Source organism: Etheostoma spectabile, chromosome 7, assembly GCF_008692095.1.
Source record: "Etheostoma spectabile isolate EspeVRDwgs_2016 chromosome 7, UIUC_Espe_1.0, whole genome shotgun sequence".
Lineage (NCBI taxonomy): Eukaryota > Metazoa > Chordata > Actinopteri > Perciformes > Percidae > Etheostoma > Etheostoma spectabile.
The window spans coordinates 14619267-14638379 of record NC_045739.1 but is presented as its reverse complement, the minus strand read 5'-3'; the positions used below and the strand labels follow the sequence as shown (position 1 = coordinate 14638379).

General features: G+C 39.8%; 1 protein-coding gene across 4 annotated transcripts in view; it reads right to left on the bottom strand.

The window, feature by feature from the left end:
- Positions 1-1033: 1033 nt before the first annotated feature.
- The window catches only part of tp73 (tumor protein p73), a 27692-nt gene continuing 9612 nt past the window's right edge, over positions 1034-19113 (bottom strand). For 2 of the 4 annotated variants that reach the window (XM_032520673.1, XM_032520672.1), the window contains exons 4-14: positions 16604-16852; positions 9280-9466; positions 8870-8985; positions 8102-8211; positions 7527-7669; positions 6314-6402; positions 5935-6062; positions 5367-5521; positions 5043-5175; positions 3394-3487; positions 2635-3036 (exon numbers count right to left, since the gene is read on the bottom strand). In XM_032520673.1, the coding sequence (XP_032376564.1) occupies positions 2635-3036; positions 3394-3487; positions 5043-5175; positions 5367-5521; positions 5935-6062; positions 6314-6402; positions 7527-7669; positions 8102-8211; positions 8870-8985; positions 9280-9466; positions 16604-16852 (1806 nt within the window). Of the gene's footprint in view, positions 3037-3393; positions 3488-5042; positions 5176-5366; positions 5522-5934; positions 6063-6313; positions 6403-7526; positions 7670-8101; positions 8212-8869; positions 8986-9279; positions 9467-16603; positions 16853-17784; positions 18023-19113 lie in introns of those variants that run through there. The other 2 variants (XM_032520674.1, XM_032520671.1) reach the window with 2 other exon arrangements.

Sequence of the window (19113 nt, the reverse complement as noted above, 5' to 3'; positions counted from 1 at the left end):
TAGAGCCCCGAAAACGATTGATTAACATTATTCAATTAAATTTCATGATTCAAGACTACCGCCCATGGCCTATGAACGAAAACTCGAGTAGTAAAAAAATAAATATGCTGTCTACATTTATGCTATGAGTATGACGTTACCCATTGCCGATTTACTTAAATGTCCATTTAAATATCAGACCATTAATTAGTCTTAAACATATATTTTTTTAAATTTGATAAAGATAGACATTAAAGTTAGTGATGGGTGATTGAAGCTGAATGTAGCTTTAGGTCTTTATTTTATTTTGTGCCGAAAAGGATTCAACGCTTTGGGGCTTCAAACCAAACACGCTCGTTGGTTTGCAAAACGTAGCCCTTCAAGATGGGCCAAACCAAAGCTATATCTCTGATTAGAATTCGTTAAGTCTCATGTGCAGTAGCCTAAAGGTTCAACAAGCCTGCGTGTTATTATTAAATCTGTAATACTTTTGATCAGAGTTGCTGAATTAAATGTAGATGGCATTGTGTAATATGGTAGGCTACAGTACATTATTGAATTAATTATCGAATGTATTAATTCATTCATTATTTTATAAATGCACCTGTCCTTGGTGGGGTCTTTGCCATTGGACGAGGAGAGCAGGCCTACCCATTTTACTGACACCAAAACCTTATTGTACATGCACGTTTTTTAATTAACCAAGCTTCATGGCTATTTATGTATCATTTCATTTGAATCTCAATGAGATGTGATTGTATAATGAAATCCATTATCATAGCCTAGGCTACTTATGATGTTATGTCTTTAGTGTATATCATCATATTTACAAGTTATTATATTTAACATAGTAACATAGTTTAGCAGTAAAACTTTCAAAACTGTCAAATGATATGAAGGGCTTTCCGAAACACGACGTTTAAAGGCACAGAAGTCATTACTCGTGGTACTCTTCATTTGCTACAGGCTTTGACCATAGACAATGTACAATACACACAGTGAAACAAGCTTCAGAACTTCATCTGCCCATCTCTACATTAAAGGAAGGCAACTATTTTAATATTGATCATTTTAAGGGAAAAACACTGAACTTGGACACATGCAGATGAACAGCAATAGTTATATAGGTACACATGTACTTTTGTAACCTTTACAAAACTGTTAACAATTTTTTTTTACCAGGGATATCATAACAAGCACTTTTTCTATTCACATTATGGTAATGCATAATACTTATCATAAACACAAATAATCCTTAATTGTTTTACTTTTACAGCATTAAAGTGCTCTTTTTTTTTACCAGTCTGTGGTTAGTGGGTATGTGAGAAGGTATTTGTAAAGCATATGGATGTAAATTAGGTACACATTATTATCATGGTCCAAAGTGAAGTAGTTAATATAAACAAATTTGACACCATTACCAGAAGTGCACCATGCTGGATGGCAATCTAAAAAGAAAACTGGAATGTTGCTATTAAATATCCACAAACTAGTGCCATGACAATGCATAGCCTACTAGGTACATAACTAGCTATAATCAATATATGAAAACCTTGCCCTGCAAGGTTTTCATATATACACAGAGAAGGCTTAAAAAATGCTAAGATCTTGTCTAGTATCTCGGTAAACAGGGATGTTATTCTTAAGTCTGATTAAATCCCTCTTATTTAAATATAATACTGTTTTTAATCGTTTGTCTCTCAAATGTTTTGCAATGTGTGTCTATACAAGAATTACAGTATTTCCTATGACTTGATAAAAAAGTAATGGATGCACTGTTTAACTTCTAATATTATGAGTTGACTGTGATTTCTATTAGTGTTCATTAATACACACTATTAATACTAAAGCCCATTAAACAAAATTTAACAATGAAAGCATAAGGGTATGCCGAACTAGAGGTCATCACATTATCATAGCCATTAAAAGTATACATGATTATGTGTTCCCATAGCTGTGAGTTTTTACCAGATTTACTATTCAATTCTTTACATTTGGTTCAAACGGGAGATACAACATTTTGAATCTAAATACCACTTTTCAACCACGTCTAGTCCAAAACATTTACAAGATACAGTATATACAGTTGTACAAGTAAACGAAACTTTTCAGAAATATAAATAAGTCAGCTGAGAACTAATTTTGTGTATTCAAAAACACAATTGAAAGTACAAAGTTGTGAAACGGTGATTTGTGTGATTGTGAAATTGCTACATTTTATAGTTACTATGAATGTAACGATGCAGTAAGGGCAAAATGTGTTATGTATTATTGCACATGACAACCAATAAACATTTATACTTAGCAGAGTCCCAAAAAGTTGTCAAGACCATATGTGTCTAGCATTGCCTTGACAATGCTATTACCACAGTGGTATTTGCTATTTACACTTGAGACGTCCGTTTGTGTCATCTCATGTTCAATCTTCTGGGTATAGAAATTGTTCAAGCACTAAATAAAGACTGCACAGTAAAGTGCATTAACACACTGATATGTCCCACAATCAAAATGGATATTGATTTTTTGCAATATCACTAACTGAAATTTGACAGCAAGACCTAAATACACATATAAAGACCCTATCCACATGCTTTTACTTGAATAGGCTGATGCTGGTTTAATATTGGTAAACTAGTCCAAAAATTCTCTTCCGGCTCAATGAACATCACTTTCCATGAACTCCTCCTTGATGGAGTGCTTGCTACGTGACAGCTTGCAGTCGGGCATGTCAAATCCAAAGTCAGCCCACTCATCAGTAGCTCCTGCCATCCCTGACGTCCCAACAACACCTGACCTGTTAGGAATGGTGATGGTGTGGCGGACACGAAAGTGCACAGCCTCCATGACGCGCTGACGTTGCAGTTCCCCACTGGCAGCCCCAATGGCAGCCATTGCAGAGGCAGTCATGTTGCTGCTGGAGCGAAGAAGCGGCTGGCTGTGATAGTCATGGTGATGAGTGGAGGCAGGCAGTTGGAGGGGAGCAACTTGTTTCATGTCCTGCAGACCTCGCCAGATGGCAAGGCGGAACTGCTCCGGTATCTTCAGTGCACCTAAATCCTGGTGACAGCACAAAGTTAAACAATGGAGGAGTGTAAGAATGTAGAGGAAAAGTAGGAAAAGGGTATGAGTGCATGTGCATCCTCATGTGTTTGCTTATAGATACAAAAGAAATGGGGCCTGCTCTTTAAAACATTGCTGTACATCATCACTAGTGGTCAGAAACTCCACAGGGTACCTCTAGTAAGACAAGGCAAAGGCTTTTTTTTTTTTTTTTAATGTTTTAGGTTCACTATTGTTTGTTCTTTCCTTTACCGTTTCTTTTCCCCTTTTTCTTTATTGTTTATGAAGCTCATTAAAAAGGAAAAAATTGTTATTTTCACTGTGAGATTGTGAGTGCAGGAACAGAGTGGTTACCTCCATGGAGAGAGTCTGGAGATGGTAGACAGACTGGAGGCCTTGCGAGGTGAAGTACTCAATGAAGTTCTGACAGCCCACACTGGTCAGAAAACTGTAAGGGGAGAAAATCAGGGCTGCTTAGACTGCCATCACACCACAGCTACAAAGCTAAAAGTTGGACAGTAATATAGCAATCAACTTTATCAAAACTCATTACAAGGTAAGTTGTGCTTGAGTAGAGTAAAGAATATCCTAACAGCATTTCTATTTAGAAATAACTGACTAGAAAAGCACCTCATTCTGTTATGTTATGTCATTATCTGATCAAGCTATTATTAGTTTAGTTCAAAACTGTGTGAAAGAAGTAGGACACAGATCTAGCCTCAAGTTTACAGAATCTATACATCTTGATAGATGCAGTGGAAGCAAAACCATAAACATGCATTTATATTAATGATTCATAAGGCCATTCTTGCTTTGATGAAGAACCTTTATTATAAATACATGAAATGTTAATGTTTTGGCAATATACAGTGTAATCGGAAAAAGAAGCTCACCGCATTTTAACTGTACAATAAACATAACAATCTAGAAACCGAAAAAAGGTGGACAAAATCTGCTGTATCAAAAATGTTAGAATTGCAAAAGCAAAATCTAAGTATTAAAACGACTGCATTGACACATTATCTTAGAAAAAACATGGAAAAAAAACCTTTTAAATTAAACAACAACTAAACAGTTGAAATTTCTTTTAAAGAAAATTTGCTCTAGTGCAGTGAAAAGGACGGCTGTATACACACAGTGTGCATGATTTTAGATCTAAGTGTATGATACCCAGTTTGGGCTTTCCTCTGGCAGCCATAGTGGAGGTCTACAACTCTTGAGCAGCTTTTCTGTATGAGCTGAGTAAATAGACATGATTAAGATTACAAGGGGGGGGGGGGGGGGTTCCCTTTATTCATGACTGACAGTGGATAGACAGGAAAGGTGGGAGAGAGATGGGGGATGACACGCAGCAAAGGGCTGCAGGTCGGATTCAAACCTAGGCCGTTGCAAAGGCCTCAGCCTACGTGGGGTACTGCGTGAGCTAGAGGCCGCCCATGATGTGCTGTTTTTGAATGGGAACTCATCAACATCTGATCAGGAGCTAGCGTAGGCAAGAGCACCCATTGTTTTGTCATTAAAATTTTCGTTGGCTAACAAAGACAAAAACATACACTTATACTAGCCATAACTCATACTAATGGGGACAAGGCAGTTTTTAAATCGAAGTAGCCAAAGTTTGGAAACAAACATACCAATACACACTTTTACTTAAACATTACTGGATTATCTTTCTCTAGTTTTTTTTCCAATTATTTCTAAACATGAATTCCATGCAGCCAATTCTCCAGTGGACCTTCATCATGCCACCAGCCATGGATGCGAGGAGATTTGTGATGTATTGCAAGCCTTTACAAAGTAGCCATAATCAAGTTAAACTGACTGCATAACACAGTTCCATCTAGACACATTTGCTGCAAATTAGGAACCTTTCCAAAAAACCTTTTTGGCCAAATTTGTATGAACATGGCCAAATAAACTTTTTTAACCCAAGAAGTGCATCTGATTTTCTGCTGTCCCTTTACAGGAGGATAAAGAAGGAGTGTCATTGGAGGGTGAGGTACCTGACAAGGCTGGGGTCAGGGTTATACGAAGGGGGCGGACTGCAATGGGAGGCAGACACTATAGTCTGACTGCTGTGGCCACCATTCATATCACCATTTCCCTGCATGTGGTGGCTGTTGAGCATGTTTGAGCCTGTGAGAAAGGGAGGGTCGATCAATGAAGTAACGCACGGCAGAGTAGCACAAAGAACTGAACTGTAATGGCATAAATAGGCTCTCTTGGCATTGGTATTTTTCAATCAAACTTTGTAACAAATTGGTTTGAAATGTGTGTGCTTTATGAGTACACAAGATTTGACTTGAATCACACATAGAGATACTCACCCATATGAGCTATGGAGGTGGGGGCAGTGTGATGTTGCTGGGGCTGCTGCCCCACCAGCTGGTTGACTGAGGGAACTTTGTTGAGGCCTCCGTGGGCATGAAGCTTGTTCATGTTGGATAGTGGAGAGTAAGAGGAGGGGGATGCTATATGGTTCCTAAAGAAAAGACGAGAACATGGCTGAGGTTAGAGAAATGTGCGTTAATGACTGGGAAAACACTTCACAACAGTGTGATGAAGTTAACAAGCCTCTATTTGGAGTTTAGGCTGTATTAAAAAAAAGAAAAATAATTCATTAAGACATCTGTGTGTGTGTGTGTGTATGTGTGTGTGTGTGTGTGTGTGTGTGTGTGTGTGTGTGTGTGTGTGTGTGTGTGTGTGTGTGTGTGTGTGTGTGTGTAGGTGGGTGGGTGTGTGTGTGTGTGGGTGGGGGTTTTTCATGTGGCTTTTTATGTGCAAGTGTTTAGATCGATCAAATCTTTTCAGACACACCTCTGTGTTGCCTACAGCTGTCTGTGTCCTTGCAGCCGTATGTGTGCTTGGGCATATGTTAGTGTTGGAGTGACTTACGGTCTCTGCAGAAGCTGCTGCTGTGTTTGCTGTCTGTAGGAGTCCACCAGTGGCTGCGGCACAAGCTCTACCAGCTCCAAACTGTCTTTAATCTTCATCAGCAGCTCAAAATTCTCCCGACCACGAACCTAAACACAAACACAACGTATAACACAGGGGATAATGACTGGTGAGTCTTTCCCTAACAAATGGTGCATTTGTTTTCAGTGTTGGATACAATGCTATTTGACTCTTTTGTAGTCACAGCATATTTCCACACACTGAATGATTTTGACAATTTAAAGGGCTAAAATATTATTCATCAAGTCTAAATCATCTCTAATGTATGTCTATATTACACTGTTAACACTAAAATAGTAAGTGTGTGAAAGGCACTTACAGGAATATAGTAAATCTCTTCTTCTCCATGCCGCCTCTTCCTCATGTTAATATTTGGACTGGGAATATTTGGCGGACTCTGTTTGAAGTCTGCAGATGAAAGAAACATAATCATGATTAAAAGTGTTGCTAACACATTTCACAATCTCATTCTTTATTTTATTTCTCAATATTTTTATACAAAAAAAGTATACAGTATATATTTTTTATATGGGCATTTTAGGCCTTTATTTTGATAGGACAGTTCAAGGCCGTTTTATGATTGTGCGTAGAATTGACAGCGTACCCCACGTAGACCGCTCTGCGTCTATGCCAGACCGTACACCGTAGCCTGACATGCACTTCTCTAAAAATGTAACTATATGTTGCAGCAACGCACGTCGATTAGCCATGGCTTGGTAGCGTTGCATTTCCCCGACTCATTACCAAGTTCTCCTTCTTCATAAACAGGCAGCACGGTGTCTAAGTGGTTAGGACTTCTGATTCACAGCAAGAAGGTTCTTGATTCAAATCCAGGTTGTTCCAGAGCTTCCTGTGTGGAGTTTGTGTGTTCTGCATGAGTTTGCTCCAGTTTCTTCATATAGAGACCTGCATGCTAGGTACAACTACAGTTGAAAAATTGACACTGGTGCATTTACAGAAATGTTGATTAATGTGCATATGTCCTTATCAAATAAATAAATCTTTAAACAACATGAAATCAAGGAGTGGGTTAACTTCTCCTGCTAAAGATGTCTCACCTTGGTTAGAAAGAACAGGGGAGATACCCTGTTTCTCTCACTATTACTCTAAAATTGATAGTAGCGCGAAGCTAATTGCTGTCACCCTCTCACTTCCCCTTCGCTATCACCCCGCACACATGGCTCGATGCACACACCAGCGCACAAGTATAAACATCAGGCCACTTGTGTAAGCTACAGCGAAAGCTCGAAAAAAAGCAAGCTTGCAGCGAAGGTTGGAGTCAAACCCGCGGCCACTGCATCGAGGAGTAAGACTCTATATGTGCGCCCGCTCTACCAGGTGAGAAAACCAGGCGCTCACAATCTCATTCTTTTTGAGGACCAAGTTATCTTTGACCATTCTGGCCAGTGGTTTATTATTGAATGTATATTAACAGCCAGACAGGAATATACACATTAAAACATATTATAAATTATTTAACTATTTAATTGTGTGGTTAACATGAATGTGTCATTCACTTTATTTCAACTCACTGCGCTTATTGGCACTGCCATTTTTGGCCACACTGTCATTCAGGGCCTGTTGTTCCCTGAAGTGGTCCTCATCTGCTTTGCGGTCTCGGCCAGGACACGCACATATCCGACCTTCAAACGACCTTCTACCCAACACTTGACCACTGCAGAGGTGATTAGGGATAGAGAATAAAATCATAAGAATGTTTGTAGGTTCACTGATATTCCAAGTCCAACTATTTCACTATATCACTTCTGAATACTCTCACACTATACTCTATAGCTACAATAATACTGCTAAACAATTCTCATGGTAAATGGTACTAAATAATAAATGTAGTAATAGAAGTGCATACAATCTGATGTGTATAATGTAGTGTGTTCTGCACTTCCCATTGAATTGTGGGTTGGTCCGAGGTGTTTTGTCTTATATCTTTTTCCAGTATGAAGAAAAGTTTTGTAAATTCATAAAATCTGAGTACCCGGTGCCAGAACAAATCAACATACAGCACATGACAAAGAGCTCAGAATTGCTTGTTAGATTACAGAGAAGAACCCTGTTTGAATTGTCTATGAATTGTGAAATGTTGACTTACTCCCTGGTTTCCAAAGTGATGATGATGAGGATGGGTCTTCTGTTCATGCCGCCCACACAGCTGCTGTTGCACATGAAGTTATACAGGATGGTGGTAAACTCAGTCCCCACCTGAAACACAAAACAGTGAATCCCATCAATAAGTGGATATTTTGTTGGTCTACTTCTTGGTTTAGTCTCTGACACTTCTCAAGGAATTGATATGGTTCATATGGTTCCAATCTGAACATTTCCACACAAGCCAAACCTCCCGTTTTCCAGTAAATATGGCAATCCACCACCAGAGGACAGTGTTGTTGTGCACTTGGATGTGAGACAAACAATCTGACTTTTCATTAATCTCCTCAGGTGCAGTCACAGACATGGTGATTTCTCACTCTTGTGCTTGTTAATACATGCCCGGTATCTTTGTTTATAGACAAAATTTACTTACTTTTTGGTATGAGCTCGACAAGATCCATTGTGTAACAACATTTGGGCTGAATGTACAAAATGTGAATCCAAATCTCATTTTTGTCAAAGGCTTTCTCTGTGTGTGCTATTATTCACTATCAACCAACCCCCCCCCTCCCCCATTTAACTGGTATAAAGGACATTAACAAGGATTCACGTCATGAGTATACTTCATGAAAATAAACATCTCAGATATTTTGTACATTAATTGTAGACCTTATTTTCTGATGTTTACAATCATGAGTCTAGTCCCTATGGTATCAAAAACAAAGCATTGTGTGTCTCTATTGTACACAGTAGCTAATGAACCACCAACCTGGGGAGACTCATACGGCAAGAAGACACTCTGCCGGCCAGTGACAGGATCATCCACATACTGAGAGAGGTTATTTCCCTCCACTCGGATCAAGTGACTGGCCGGGGCTGCTTGACCTGTGGAGAGAATGATGGAAAAACAGATGAAGACACAGTTGTTGTGTGAGGTCGAAGCGTCAGACATGCCAGCCAGTCTTGTTTATTAATTGATAAATGCACAAAATATTGTGATTAATGAATTATGTATCTCATCCTCTCCAGGGTGATTTCACAGTCAGTGACTTCATAACCCAGACTGTTTCACCCAGCAACAAAATAATCTTATTTGATGATATGATAAACATTTTTTGGTGTAAAAGTATAAAATGTCTAAGTGCAGTCAGTTGGGGTCAAAGGGCTTGTCAATTATACCATCATTGAAGTCCCGTCCTAGTTCGTGGTTGGGGCAACGTTTGACCACTTCTGTGACGTGCTCTGCCTTCTTGTAGACGGGCATGGCTCTGATAATGCTGCCATGAGGAGGAGAGGAGGACAGCTTGATTTGGATTGGACAGGTCTTGGCAATCTGACAGTAGAGCTTCTTCAGCAAGGGAGAGTACTGGGTGGGTAAGGAACACACACAAGATCAGAGAAGCTTGAGTCAGTGGTGTGGGTTGACATATGGCGTACAACAATACCATGAAAAAACTGCATGTCCAACTGCAGGAAATGTTTCTCTCTCTTTTCATTCGAACTTCCAATTTACACTTTAGGACCGGAACATAAATAAAGAATCAGCCCGATTGAGCAAATCAAATCAATTAATGCCTTCACATTTATATTTTCAAAACAACATACTGCAAATTAAACTGAAAGACACATAAACTGAGGGTTGTGTGCTCTCTGTTTTTAATTTGAATTCTCTCAATAAATAGCTATGGATTAACCTAAGGAAGAGAAAGAGGTGGGAGGGTTAATCTCAAAGGCTGTGCTACCACTGACATAATGGCAAAAATAAGTGGAAGTTTATCAATTCATATGAGCTTGGCTCATAACGCGTGGTTATCAGCACAGCAGCCAAAAAAGTATTTTGAATTTAAGAAAAGAGAAGCTGGACAAATAAATAGCTAACAAAGGGTGTCATTTGCAAAAAGGGGGAGTATAAAAGGAAGAGGAAAGGGAAAATACATGAGGACGGTAAAACAGTCAGCAGTCAATTTATGTCTGTGTAGTAAAGGTAATTACTGTGTTATTAGAATGAATAAATGATTATTATCCAGCTGACTTTTGCTACTGACAGTCAGTTAAAGTGTAAAGTTGAATGAGAATAGGCTGAGCTGTGCTAAAGCCAAGTCTTCACTGATTCCTCAGTTTACAAGCATTCACACACACACACACACACACACGCACACACAAACATGCATATGCTCATGTACTTTGTCTGTAACTGTAAGTACAGATGCATCCAAAGACACCAGGACAAGGGATGGAGAAGCCTTAACATGCCCCAACACAATCACCAAATCTCAAAAGGGTGCTTTCCAAAGTTTAAAAAAATAAGAGACTTAATACTTTACAGAAAGCCTGTATTGCAAACTGGCAGTGTGGACCAGAGTTTGAAAGAAGTAGGCCTTCAGGAGGCAGGAAGAGCCTTGCCATTTCCCAAAATCACGGCCGAGCACTTTAACCAACCAGTCACATCATACTTTCCCCTATATTTCTCTTCTCATCATTGGCTTTTGATCTCCAAACCTATCTCTCTCCCACTTAAGATCATTCTTGTATATTTATTACAAATGACTTTTTTTGTTTGGACTCCTGGATTGATGCTTCTCTTTGCCTATCTTACCTTACTACTTGTAATGTCTAGGATTCAAGAAATTTAACATTTTTTAATTGCATAGAAATCAGCCAAATTCACTCAAATTAGACACCAGACAGCCTCTGGCCCAATGACGGCTTGATAGAGTCATTTGTGCACCAACAATTGCTTGGATTCCTTGTTGTGACATCGTTTTTAAGCTCATCACAACCATACACACATTACAAACTATCTCTTACACACACGCACGTACGCATAACGCACGCACGCACACACGCACGCGCGCGCGCGCACACACACACACACACACACACACACACACACACACACACACACACACACACACACACACACACACACACACACACACACACTGCCATGAGCCCTTCCAATGGAAATGCCTGTGCAACATTACAGTACCTTTTCCCACCTAGCTTTACTTGACAAGTCTCAACAGCCCACCCATACCATGAATAAATAATCTATCTGAGATGTAAAAGCCAGACAGACTTCTTTATTTACAGACTGAAGGACTTTCACACGTTAAAAACTGATGACTAACAGGTTGCTTTCCAGCATTATCACAACAGAAAGAATAATAATTCCTTTAGCATTTGAAAATGAGGTTGAAGGTTTTAGAAGGTATCTAACCATTCTGACATGAGGTAAATAATGATTTGAAAGTTCCACCGCCACTCTAAAATCCTCTTGGCCCAGAATTACTGTGAAAGGGGCAATTGCAAAAAAGTTCTTTATCCACACAAAAAAAGAGTAGTTTTGAAAAGTTGTGGGATCAGCGGGGAAAAGCATTTGGTGATATTGTTTTTGAACATCGTAGAGTTCATGAAAAAGTCATATAATATTTTACAAATGCCATGGGAGACGTCTCAACTAGTCCACCGCACAGACCAGTGTGCACATGCACCGACAACACACAGGCATGCTCACACACACAGACAAATCTGTAAATTCAGCTCCAGATGTCATTGTCATGTGAAGTGCAGCATGAGTAAAAATACATAATCTAATGGGTAAGTTCTGGTATGGACAGGAGATGTTGAGTGATGACTGAACTGGGCTTTGTTTCAGGACATAGAGAAGGATGAAGGGATAGAGAGGAAGGAGAAATAGATGGAGAGACAGAACAAACACAAATAAAGGCTAAAGAGATTATGTGCTTTGTCAAAATCTTCAAGGTGAGTGAGTAGAGGAAATTCAGAAAGGGAGGGTAAAAATAGATTGGATTACATGAAGATGTAAATGTTCAAAAATGTTAAATCCTTTCAGGGGAACCAAAAGTTACATAGTGTTGCTTTATCAGACGTGGATATGCTCATTTTCTTAGACTTTTTTTCTGGAAGTCATTTGGTAGTTTTTGTTATATAAAAAAATGACAATGTAATTTGAGATCCATCCATCCATCCATCCATCCAAGTATCCATCCATCCATCCATCCATGCGGTGGACCAGTGGAGGCAGGTCCTGACAGGCTCCTAAAGACAGGGTGATAATTGCCAGACCGTCACAAGCAACAGCTTGCCCGCTGCAAATTTGCTTAACTGTCCAAATTTTGAATACATTGATACACACACACACGCGCACACAGGCACACGCACGCACACAGGCACAGACACAGACACAGACACAGAGCAAACATACATTATGCATGCTGTACACATCTACACAGACTAAGCTGGATTTCTATATGTCTGTAATTATATCGCATTCCAATCGATACAGAAAATGTTCGTTATTTTCTTCATGATAATTGCTGTTAAAATTACTTTTATATTTCTATGAGAGTTTTAAAGTAAATAAGGAAAGATAGAATGAGAGATTCTTTAAAAACAACTATTTAAACTTGGTTCTTTGTAGTTAAAGATCTAACCCTGAAAGAATTGATGAGTCATGCAAACCTAACAGTTTGGCCTCATAATAAAATTTAACTTTTACTGGGAAGTTTTTATTTTTTTTATTCATATTGACTGCTATTCGCTAAACTCTCAAAGAAGCATTTACAACACGGCACAGTTAATGAAGATTGTAAAAGTCTTCTAGACAGGATACATGCAGTGTTACAAAGTGTTAAGGGACACACAGAAGAATAGACCAAATAATTAACATTGTTGATGGCATTGCACAGTCCAGAACATTTCCTGACCAATGTATACTGGACAATGTAAACAGTTGAACAGGAATTATATCAATCCTGAAGGCTGTTTTCTTTAAGAACTCCTTCTTCTACTGGGTAACTTTAAAAATCAATCGTATTTGAAGTACAAATCGATCTGAATCACACAAACTTCATAAAACACATTGGAGCACTGTAAAGTATGTGAAAAATCTTCCTTATTGAATGTGTAATAGGATGCTTATAAGGCCAATGGGGATGTGGCCGCAGATGATGCACAGGGAAAGGAAGGGAAGGACGCTGTATGCGGGGCGTGTTGGGACCTGTGTCCTAACGGAGAGAGGCTAATAGCTGGGAAGAGCAACTTCTGACAAGTCGCCTTACAGTGCATGCTCGAGCCCGCAATCACAGCATCACCCCCTCCCACTCCTGGCACATACTGCACACACACACACACACACACACACACACACACACACACACACACACACACACACACACACACACACACACACAAACTGAAGTCTGAGTGTACGGAAAGAGGTCTTATTATTTGAAAAGTCTGAGGCGTTAGATCTAATTTCCAACCATGGTGATGCTTGCTTACGTCAAAGCCAAGGAATCATCTTCAAGAGGCAAGAAAGCAGCAGAGTTTCAGAGCTATTATCACTAATGCACAGTGTCTTGATGAGACAGGAGGGGGACTGGAAAATTACCAGACTAGCTTAACATGGCTTGAATAGACTTACTGTATGTGGAAACATTATGATAGATGAGGGGGAAAAAAACGATTGTTCCAATCACTTCACTCCAACTTCTGGTTTCTCTTCTCTTTTTGAATGGTGAAGCCGATGTAGACTGGCTTGGTAGCCGGTCATATGCAACCAAAAACCTCCCCTCAATCATTCAGTTGACAAAAGGAGGGGATTTAACAAGACATGCTTGATGCAATAGGCAGCTGCATTTCTCATGTTCCACAACACTGCATGCCACCCGCTCTTAGTGGCAGGCAGAGAGGTGGGGATGAGGGTGGCAGGGTAACTGATTATAGTCAATATGCCCCTATGGCATTCCCCACAGCCTGAGGCCACAAGAAATCAGCAAGAAACCCAGAGACTGTTAACATTTAAACAAGGTGACTCAGTCTGGTCCACATAGCCATCTTTTTTAAGCATGTTCAAACTTGGGCCTTGCACTGAATTTTGCATACACACCCACATGGGCATGCACATTAGACACACACAAATCCCCATGCACCACTGGTGTATTTTTTGGGAAATCCCCTCCCATTAGCAGTAACGTATTCATTCCGAGAGGCTTGAGCGTAATCTCTTCTTTTCAAAATATATACTTCTAAAACAACTCGCCGACATGATGTAAGCCTTAAGCTATATATTTATATGTATACTTGTTTTTTTCTGTTAATCATGAAAGAACTCCTGCATGCTTTAATTTTTAAATGAAACAATTACAAATGTACTTTTTTACCGTATATGTAGTGTAGTAACATGTGTAAGGCGATCAATGGTATCATATCCTACAGGATCAAACGTGATCATACTGCATTATTTCACACATTAAAAAACTTTGGTATAATAACACTTAAATACATCTGAGACTTTGCCAATCTTATAATCAGGGGTGCAAGATAAAAACAAAGTATTACGGTAAACTTCATGAAAGCTATGTGCAATCATCCAGTCTCTCTCTCATTCTAATCCCTCCTGTTTAATGGCAGCAGAAGAATCTGAATAATCACAGGCTTCCTCACAACCCTTTTTCTGCTGCGTCATCATCTGTATCTTAAGTCGTGTGCCAGTCAAAAACTCCTGCTATGACTTGAATGGTTCAGGCAGGTGAATTCAAAGCCTTCTTCTTCGTTCATAAAACAGGGATAATTTTTTTAACTATTATCTGTGCAAACCGAAGTCAATAGGACAAGTTTATTTGGTTGCAAAGGGGTAAATGGGACTTCAGGATGGAGTAGCAAGTAAAGAAATTCAATATCTGTTAGAAGGCTTCCATATTTCAAAGTAAAAAAATAAAATAGGGCATTATCAGACTTTGATTTGATGTATTTCCTTAATCAAGTTATTAAGAATATCCCAAACTGTTAGGGAGAGTAAGGCAGGTTAATTTAAAGGGCAGAGTAGTTAGGATCATGTTTAACCAAACATGTTGCAACAGGTTTCTGACATATTTCAGGGTTTCATTTCGTTTCAGTAATTTCTCAGGTAAAACAAGCTTATAATTCTTATCCATGTTTTCCTTTATGTTCCAGTTTCTGTTGATGTAGTTTGGCCATGAGAAAGACCTGAGTCAGAGAATGGAAGTGAGGGAAAGGAGATGATAGACATGTTTCAGGAAAGGGGAAGGACAAAACTTTAGGTGGTTAGAGGGGACAGCTATGAGTGTGTGTTAAAACCAGAGGAAGAAAGAGACAGAGAAAGAAAAGCAGCAGGTCAAAGACCAACGCTCTAATGTCCAGAGGGAGATCTTCTTACATCAATGAAGGCTCAGTAAAGGATCCCACCATGCATGGTTACTCTCAGCACACACAGCCGTGGAGAAGCCCCTCAGTCGATCACAGAGACATTCACAGGCCTGAACGCTCACAGGCACATGAAGACACACACACACACACACACACACACACACACACACACACACACACACACACACACACACACACACTGAGTGGAGGAAGTGCAGTTTGTCTCTTGGTTCTCTTGTTTCAGGGAGGTCAACTGTGTGACAGTCGGCACTGACACCTTTCTAGCAGGACAATTCTCATCGGGTCATGACAAATTACACAGCTCCCATTTCACCTGTCTCTCACCACCATCCCACCACAAGGTAGTTATGTGTTTTGGTGATGTCTTGCCCTTAACTCAGATTTTTTTAATGTTTATTCTTGTACCCCATAAAAAGTATCTTCTCAGTAGCTGTAATGCAACTGCTACCACCGTGCATTGGTGGCAAGAACAGTAGCGCAGAAACGATAATTCATTTTTTACATTTATGTTTTATTAAATCAGCAATACAATGTAGATAAAACTATAAAATAACATTGTTTTCAACACATGGAAGCCATGTAGGTAAGAAGCATGTTCCAAAAGATGATGCAAAAGATGTACAATTACAAAAATCCCCATGGAACAATAGGGAATTATATAGGGAATAGAACTGACATACATACTACATATTATTGAGCCTTTCCAAATATTATTGTAATAATACACTATTTTAACAATGTAATATTACTGCATTGATCTTATATAGTGTAGCAATAAGTGATGCCACAATTCCTGGACTTACATTACAATTATTTTACATAAACCCACATCAAAGTCATTGAGTGACACTAGATTAAACTATTATCAACTTCTCAAATTAACATGAAACCTTATGCATTATGGTAAATTGTCTCAGAAACCAAAAGGTATTTTTTTTCTTACAATCATTGTTTTCTTACAATAGATTAAGTGCTTGAATTGTCTAAAAGACAAACAAACACATACAGGACAAAAACGTTCTCAACCACATACAAAACTTTCCCTGTTGCGTTCATCACATTAGAATTGACAAGAGGTGTTTAGGAGACGTGATGAATGACTGAATGACACGCACATGTGCTGGCTTGAGTGAGTGTGTGTGGAATAATGCGCATTTGTGTGCATGTTGATGTGTGTGCACAAGTTACTCAGTAAGATAGAAAAAGACAGAGAACTTCACGCACACGGAAGCACGCACGCACGCACACACACACTGTATGCCAAAGCCAAGAAAGTATGTGTACTCACTGTCCATGTGGCAGACTTGGCTGTGCTAGACTGCTGGAAGGACACCTGGAAGTTGTGCAGTCCGGGGTAGTCGGTGTTGGAGGGGATAGCCGGGGCAGGCGACAGGCCCTCAAAGGTGGAGTTGGGTTGGGAGTAGGGTGAGGGGGTGGGCACGGCCGACGAGGAGGCGTTTTCGGAGCTGTAGGGGCTGGCGGACGTCGCGCGGCTCCCCAAGCTCTCCATGCTGCTGCTCAGCAAGTTGTATTGGGACTGGGAAGAAAATAAGAGGGAAGAGATGAGGGAGGCAAAGTGGGAAGGAGGGAGGAGAGAGGGAGGGAGGGAGGGCACAGGTAGACGTGCTGGAGAGACATGGGCTTGGAAGCTTAAAGGGAGGTCGGATTACAGGGAGTAGTGTGAGTGTGACGCCGCATGTGTGTGGGAAGGGTGCATGTGTAACTGCCTAGGTAGGTGTCCAAGATCATTGCTGAGCACTTTTTGTGTGGTTTATACATGAAAAATGACTGAGATTTGGTGAGACATCATGACAATTGCAGAGACACAAACTAATGTGCTTTTGTGAGTGGAAGTGAGTGGCGGTTGCAGTGAGGTCCCCCCAGTAGCCTCCTTGGGGCTATATGAGACAAGTTGTAAATCACAGGCGTAATCTGCCTGCCTGCCATTTCCCTCTTGTCCTCTCCACTGTGTTTTTAAAGAGGGAAGATTTGTTGAACTGATGTGGGTGTGTTGACACACTAGTTAAAATTAATGCACTCTGTGAGGCCTACATGCAGTATAGTTGAACACAAACTTAGATGCTACCGTAGAGAGAAAACTGCTTTAAGGGCTGCTGTAATTACTATTTTTTGGATCATCCATGTTCATTTGTTGATTCCCCGTTACACTACTTGAACAAAAACACAGAAAAGTCAAAGAGCACTACAGCCCTGAGCATCACCATCAGACAACACTGAATCTATCATCCAACCAGTTGATTCAGATTCAACAAACCAACATACACGTAAAGATATGAAAACACAAACCACCTAAATTATTGATTTTAAAAAATGATCTCAAGATTAATCCCTGCAGCCTGTATTTACGTACGTGTGTTAAGTAGATGACACCGATGGCATGCCCACACTGAAATAGCTACACATACGCATAAAATTACCCTTTGAGCGCAAGAAAAAAAAAATGTGTACCTTCTTTTTGACGTAGTACATCTTCTAGTGCTTCAGTCTCATTTGTAAACTCTTCAGTCAGAAACATCCAAACACAGCAAAGCAAAGAGAGAACAGCAGGATCATAGCCTAACCTGAGAGATCAAGTGAGGTGTGCATCAGTGGACACACCACACAAACACACACACATTCGCATGTACAGCAAGGACAGGGAGAAAGGTGAGGACTGGTGTGGAGAGAGAGAAACGATAGACTGAGAAGAGGGGAGAAACGGACAGAGGGAAAGAGGGATGGGAACCCAAAAAAAAGTGGTACAACGTTCTAATTATGGCAAGCCCGGACATAGACGGCAATGCCGGGGTGCATGTACACACTTGCTCCAAAACACCTTGTGAAGGCAAGCACTAAGTAAACACTGTCTGGTCTGACAGAGAGTGGGACAGAAAGAGATAGAAAGAGAGGGGGGAGAAAGAGAGAGAGAGAGAGAGGCAGGAAGGAAAATAGGAAAGAATTAGAAAGAGAAAGAGAAAGAGTTCAAGGGTCAGACCCCAACCGGAAAAAAACAGCGTCACTTCACCTCAGTTCAGCTTTGTGTTTTTTTAACAACACTAATGACTAACACAAATACAAAAACTGAGGCAAAGTTGCCAACTATATGTTGAGTCAATGCCATGGTTGCTCAGACGAAAGCAAAGGGACAGGTTAATGAACTCGACTTAATGCAAACTGTGTACTGTGTACTGATCCATGGGTGTTTGAATCTATACACTCACTCAGGTACATGCAGCACAACACATACGGGAAAAAGCTGGGTTCAAAACAACTAATTTGACTTTCACTGGTTTTCAACTGTGAGAATTCTTTGCTTTTCTTTGTCATATATGTGGAGTGTTGGTTTGGATTTCAAAATTAATTTGAAGATGCATGGCTTTTTTTAAACCTATTTATTTATATTTTGAAGACAATACAATCTATAAATGAATTAAGAAATTAATTTTCAGATGAATCAATAAAGAAACAAATTGTTAGTGGCAGCCTTAATCTAGTGTCTTTAATGTCTTGATTGTCTTTAATGTGGAAAATAGGGCTGTTATAGAATTTGTTGCCATTCAAATATGTTCACCCTAATGAAACATTTGAAAATTAATATTTAGGCAGATGTGCCCTGATGTTTGTTTTCTTGTGAAAGGTGTATTAAATAGTCATTCCGACCTCCCTTCAATATCTGATTGTTTACTACCTTTGAACTGCTCCAACAAGTATTGTCAAAGGGACTTTACGGGCATAAGGTAAGCCCTGGTGTATGCGTCAACATTAACCACACACACACACACACACACACACACACAC